The sequence below is a fragment of the Saccopteryx bilineata genome, chromosome 2, assembly GCF_036850765.1.
Source record: "Saccopteryx bilineata isolate mSacBil1 chromosome 2, mSacBil1_pri_phased_curated, whole genome shotgun sequence".
NCBI classification, from domain to species: Eukaryota; Metazoa; Chordata; class Mammalia; order Chiroptera; family Emballonuridae; genus Saccopteryx; species Saccopteryx bilineata.
In genome coordinates, this window is record NC_089491.1 from 304,361,479 (window position 1) to 304,367,417 (window position 5,939).

At 50.0% G+C, this 5,939-nt stretch overlaps 1 protein-coding gene across 1 annotated transcript; it reads left to right on the forward strand.

The window, feature by feature from the left end:
• Nucleotides 1-3,206: 3,206 nt before the first annotated feature.
• AVPR1B (arginine vasopressin receptor 1B) lies at nt 3,207-5,439 on the forward strand. The gene is made up of 2 exons (XM_066255152.1): nt 3,207-4,146; nt 5,102-5,439. Exons 1-2 carry the CDS (start codon nt 3,207-3,209, stop codon nt 5,437-5,439), a joined length of 1,278 nt encoding a protein of 425 aa, XP_066111249.1.
• Nucleotides 5,440-5,939: the final 500 nt, after the last annotated feature.

Consider the following 5,939-nt stretch of genomic DNA (forward strand, 5'->3'; position numbering starts at 1 on the left):
TTCAATTCAAAAATAGGCAGAATATCTGAGTAGACATTTTCCAAAGAAGAACATATATTGAATAGATGGCCAACAGGAACATGAAAAGATGTTCAACATCATTAATCATTAGGAAAATGTAAATTAGAATCACAAGGAGATCTCACTTCACACCTGTTAGAAGGGCTCTTAGCAAAAAGACAAGAAATAAAAGGTGTTGGTGAGGATGTGAAGAAAAGGGAACCCCTGTACACTGTTGGTAGGAATGTTAATTGGTGCAGCCACTATGAAAAACGGTATGGACTTTTCTCAAAAAATTAAGAATAGAGTTACCATATGATCCAGTAATCTCTTATATGAATATCTACCCCCCAAAATTGAAAATACCTATTCATAAAGATACATGTACCCCTATGTTTATTACAGCATTACTTACAGTAGCCAAGACATGTAAACAACCTAAGTGTCCTTTGACAGATATTTGGATAAAGAAGATGTGGCACATATATACAATGGAATTATATCCAGACATAAAAAAGATGAAATATTACTATTTGTGCAACATGGGTGGATCTTGACAGTATTATGCTAAATGAACTAAGTCAGACAGAAAAGGACAAAAACTATACGATTTTATTCATATGTTAAATATAAAACAAAAGGCAAAAAATGAACAAATAAAACAGAACAAACAGAAACCAAACTCATAGATACAGTCAACAGAATGGTGGTTACCAGAGGAGAAGGGGTTTAGAGGGAGAACAAAGAGGGTAAAAGGGGTCAAATACATGGTGAGGAAAGGAAACTAGACCTTGGGTCAGCAGACAGTGGAGTATACAGATTTTGAATTATAAAGATGTACACCTGAAATTTATATAATGTTATTAACCAATGTTACTTCCAATAAATTTGTTTTTTTAAAAAATTGATTTTCAGAGAGAGAAAGAGAGAGAGAGAGAAACATTGATTTGTTGTTCCACTTATTTATGCATTCATTGGTTGTTTCCTGTATGTGCCCTGACCGGGAACAGAACTGGCAAACTTGGCATATCAGGACAACACTCTAACCATCAGAGCTACCTGGCCAGGGGGCCCAATAAATTGTGTTTTTAAAAATCAAGTTCCAGAGTGGTATACATAATATGGTGTTATTTGTGTAATATGTAATATTTTAAAACACACATTTAAATGTATATAATTTAAAATGAATACATCAAGACATAAATGATTGAAAACACTAAAATGGAGATAAGCGTGGCCAGCCCTTTTGAGAAGTTTTGGAAGAGACTATAATAGCTGGAGGAGGACAGACAGTGTCCAAGGAGGCCTATAATTTTTTTTAATGGACAATGTTAGATTTTGCTTGCCTGCAGATGGGAATGAACTAGTAGAGAGACATAAAATAAAAATACATAAAGAGCAATATCTTTGAGAAGGTCAAGCTGGGCTGCAGAGCTCTGAAGAAGGATGCACAGTCCTTTAGATGAGAAATGCTGAGTGAGCCTTCGAACTGTGGCAATGGGATGAAGTGGAAATGAGTTTGTAGGTGTTCAGGAGGTGAAATTTTCAAGAGGTGATGCTGATTAGGTGGGTGGGTGTGTGAGTGACACTAAAGGGGGTCTGGTTGGATTAAAAGGCAAGACAAGAGCATGTCAGTGCAATAATGGAGCCTGCTCCTTCTAAGGGTCGTGGCCATGCTGTTGTCATTCCTAATGGACTTCTAAGCTGCTCTTGAGAGAGTCCCAATAATCCACCTTGTACCTGAACTAGAAATAAAGTGAATTCCACAACCAGCATCGCACACTACACATTACACTACACACCACCGTCTCTACTGAGCTGAAGCTTTCCTCTGGGCGGTGGTTTATTTTTACACTCAGCACCAGTGCCTCCACATCTAGATGTCAGGTAAGTCTGGACTCAGAAAAGTACACTGCACTGGGCCTCGACCTGCACCTACTGCGTCCTAGTTGTGGTCTTCTAGAGTCATAGAACTCAGGGTCTGTTTTCTTTTTACCTCAGAGGGTGGTTAACTGCGTTGAAGATATTGCCATCCTAGAGTCTGGGAAGCTGCGGCCAATAAATTGCCGCAGCCTCTGCAGAGGCTCATAGGGAATTTTCCCTGTAGGCCCCTCACATCAAGCTCACTGGGGCCCCAATACTAGCTGCTTCCAATCCACCTCTCTGCTGTCTCAACCACCCCTCTCTCCATACAAGTCCACGCTTTTTCTTCTTCCCTGCATGGCGCCAGGTCTCCCACCAGGATCTGTGGTCATTTGTCCTCCCCAGGGTGGGGGCTCCGTGTGGGGCGCTGCCTCACCCGCCTGCCACACTTGCATGCAGACTTTGGACCCTTCTGGGCGCTCCCAACAGCGCTGTCATTGTTAGGATCCCACGGGGGGTGGGTCACGGTCACCCCACCCCCAGGTGCGCACCTGTCTTGGTAGACAGTCTGAGAGCACCAGGATGCGGCAAAGATGAGTTTGTGTGTCAGTCTGCGGGTCCGTGGGTCCGGTCGGCTGGTCAGCAATGCTTTTGCCACTTCTCTCGCTCCCTGTCCCTGATCCCCGCCCCTCTGTCCCTCTCTTCTTACCCTCCCTCGATGACTGCCCCCCTCCCCGGTGGGGCCGGAGTCTTACTCCGCCCTCCTCTGCGGTAGCCAACCGCGCTGGCCGCTGGGCTTCGCTGCCAGCCCATAAAACCTGCCTGCGGGAGCCGCCGAGCTCCTGCTGCCGCTCGTCGCCCCTCCCGCTGGCAGGGCAACGGATGGCCCCGACCTTGCCTCCAAGCAGGCTTAGGGACACCTGCTTTCTGCTTCCAGAAAAGTTTGGAGAAAGTGAATTTGGGATGGATTTGGGAGTGATGCAGCTCCCCAAGCCTTCTTTCCCTTCCAGAAGCCTCACCCTACACAGCCTCATCCATTCTTCCTTCCCTGACATCCTGTCTCCCTGACACCTCCTTCTCTTCACCCCTCCATCCCCTGGCCGTCTCTGGAATCAGCATCCTCTCTCCCTTTTCTCATTCTCTTTCCTGCTCTCTATCCCTATCAGCTTAACTATTGATAATGTGCTGGTAGCCCTTTCGCTGCCATCCTGCCCTTCTCCTTTCTCGCCATTAAACCTTGCCCTCCCTGCCCCTTCATTCCTCAACTTCTCCTTGCCCTGCACTCTCCATTCGTTCCTCTCGTTCCTCCCCATTCCTCCCTTCCCTCCCAGCAAACTTCCACCATGGATTCTGGACCTCGCTGGGCTGCCAACCCTGTTCCCGGGGGCACCCTCTCTGCCCCCAATGCCACCACACCCTGGCTGGGCCGGGATGAGGAGCTGGCCAAGGCGGAGATTGGAGTCTTGGCCATTGTCCTGGTGTTGACGACAGGGGGCAACCTGACTGTGCTGCTGGCCCTGGGCCAGCAGGGCCGCAAGCGCGCCCGCATGCACCTGTTTGTGCTGCATCTAGCCCTGACCGACCTGGGCGTGGCGCTCTTCCAGGTACTGCCCCAGCTGCTGTGGGACATCACCTACCGCTTCCAGGGCCCCGACCTCCTCTGCCGGGCTGTCAAGTACCTGCAGGCGCTCAGCATGTTCGCCTCTACCTACATGCTGCTGGCCATGACGCTGGACCGCTACCTGGCCGTGTGTCACCCCCTGCGCAGCCTCCAGCAGCCCAGCCAGTCTACCTACCCACTCATTGCTGCTCCCTGGCTATTGGCCGCCATCCTCAGCCTCCCTCAAGTCTTCATTTTTTCTCTGCGGGAGGTTATCCAGGGCTCGGGGGTGTTGGACTGCTGGGCTGACTTTCGCTTCCCTTGGGGGTCACGGGCCTACATCACCTGGACTACCTTGGCCATCTTCATCCTGCCTGTGGCCATGCTCACAGCCTGCTACAGCCTCATCTGCTATGAGATTTGTAAGAACCTAAAAGTCAAGACACAGACCTGGAGGGTGAAAGGAGGGGGCTGGAGGACTTGGGATGGGGCCTCACCTTCTGCCCCAGCTGCAGCCACGCGGGGACTGCCATCCCGGGTCAGTAGTATCAGCACTATCTCGCGGGCCAAGATCCGAACCGTGAAGATGACCTTCATCATTGTGCTGGCCTACATTGCCTGCTGGGCGCCCTTTTTCAGTGTCCAGATGTGGACAGTATGGGACAAGAACGCCCCTGATGAAGGTAAATGTGTGGTTGGGGTAGGGTAGGGTAGGTGGGTGAAAAAGAGCAGGGAAGGGAGAACAACAAGATTAGGATTAGGGTTACTGTGCCCTCTGGCATGCCTTTCCTGCTTGTCTGCCATGTCCACCACTGTGATCAGCCTGTCCCTCAATCCCATGTCCCTCATCTGTGAGGAATAATTTACTGCTTACCATGTGTCTCTCTGAACAGGGAATGCAGACAGTGTTATCTTACAATGAGATGCCTCAGAACGTTGGAAGCCCTTTGGGGCCCTACTGGGCTGAGATTCATTTCTTTAAACTTACTCTCCCATTGCTTCTCAGCCTTTTGGCTGAGATCAGGTGTTTAATCTTACTCTCTGGTACACACAGTTCACCTCCACAGCACACTGCCTCCTGGCTTCCTGTTCCGAGTCTTTGTCAGAGCCTGCCTGTCTCCTTGCCCCTGCCCCCAACTGTCATCTGAATTTCTGCCAGGACACAGCAGGTGCCTATGACAGAATAAGTGGGACTGCCCCTGAAGAGTCAAGGAGGACAGACTCCGGAAGCCAACGTATGCCCATAGCTATGACACAGGTGGGGATGGGGGCACCTGAGGTTGGCCTAGAATCATGGTTGTTTTTCTGCATGTGTTGCATTATCCTAATCCTTCACCTATTAGAAAATTCAAGGTCTAGGTTTGAAGCAAAGACAGTGTCTCCTGTTTGGGCTGGTCCTGTCCACCTCTAAAGTCAACTTGGAGCAAACTCTGAGTTACAAAAAAAAGTCAGTGAGGTAAGACTCTGGAGTCGGGAGTCCCAGTTCAAGTCTCAGCTCTGCTCCTCCCTAATTAAAGAACCCAGTGAGTCCTTCTCCTTTCTAGGACTCAGTTTTCTCCTCTGTTCATTGAAGGCCTAGATTCTCTCAGATCCTTTCTAGTTGTCATTCTAAGGCATCTTGTGCTTCTCTCTTGGCAGATTCAACCAATGTGGTTTTCACCATCTCCATGCTTTTGGGCAACCTCAGCAGCTGCTGCAATCCCTGGATCTACATGGGCTTCAACAGCCACCTGTGGCCACGCCCTCTACGCCATCTGGCCTGCTGCGGGGGTCCTCGGCCCCTGATGCGCAGGCAGCTCTCCAATGGCAGCTTCTCGAGCCGCCGCACCACGCTGCTGCTGACCCGCTCCAGCTGCCCGCCGGCCCTCAGCCTCAGCCTCAGCCCCAGCCTCAGAGGGAGGCGTGGGCCTGGAGAGTCACTGAAGGACACAGAGCAGGTGGACAAGGAAGGCGTCTCTGAGACAGGCATCTTTTAGGGAGCCCTCCCTGAAGTGTGGCGCTGCCAGTGAGCTAAAGGAGTGTCTCTGTTCATCTCAGCCCTGGGCGTTAGCTGGGTACAAGTGCTGGGAAAGTCAGGGTTGGAGTTAGGGGAACCCAGTTTGAGGCAGCGTGGAAAGGCGAGAGTGGCTACCCTTGGTGTCTGGCCTGCCGTCATTCGCTGGCAATCTCATACGCTGGGAGTCTGGGCGAATCCAACCATCTGCTCCCCTGATCTCACCATATTCACATGGTAGATGTGGTGCCCCACATCTAGGGTACGCCTAGGACTGAACTGGCCGAGGGACCACAGGTCGTTGGAACTGAGACTGGTCGCCTACCTTGGCTAGTTGTCCCTATCCTGACTTGACTAGCATACCCAGCCCAACCAGGAGAGTGGAGAAGTGAAAAACTGTGAGGAGGACCCTATTTGAATCATGGAATTTTTTTTATATTATATTTTATTTAATTGTAGAGGAAGGAATGTTTAATGAAGAAA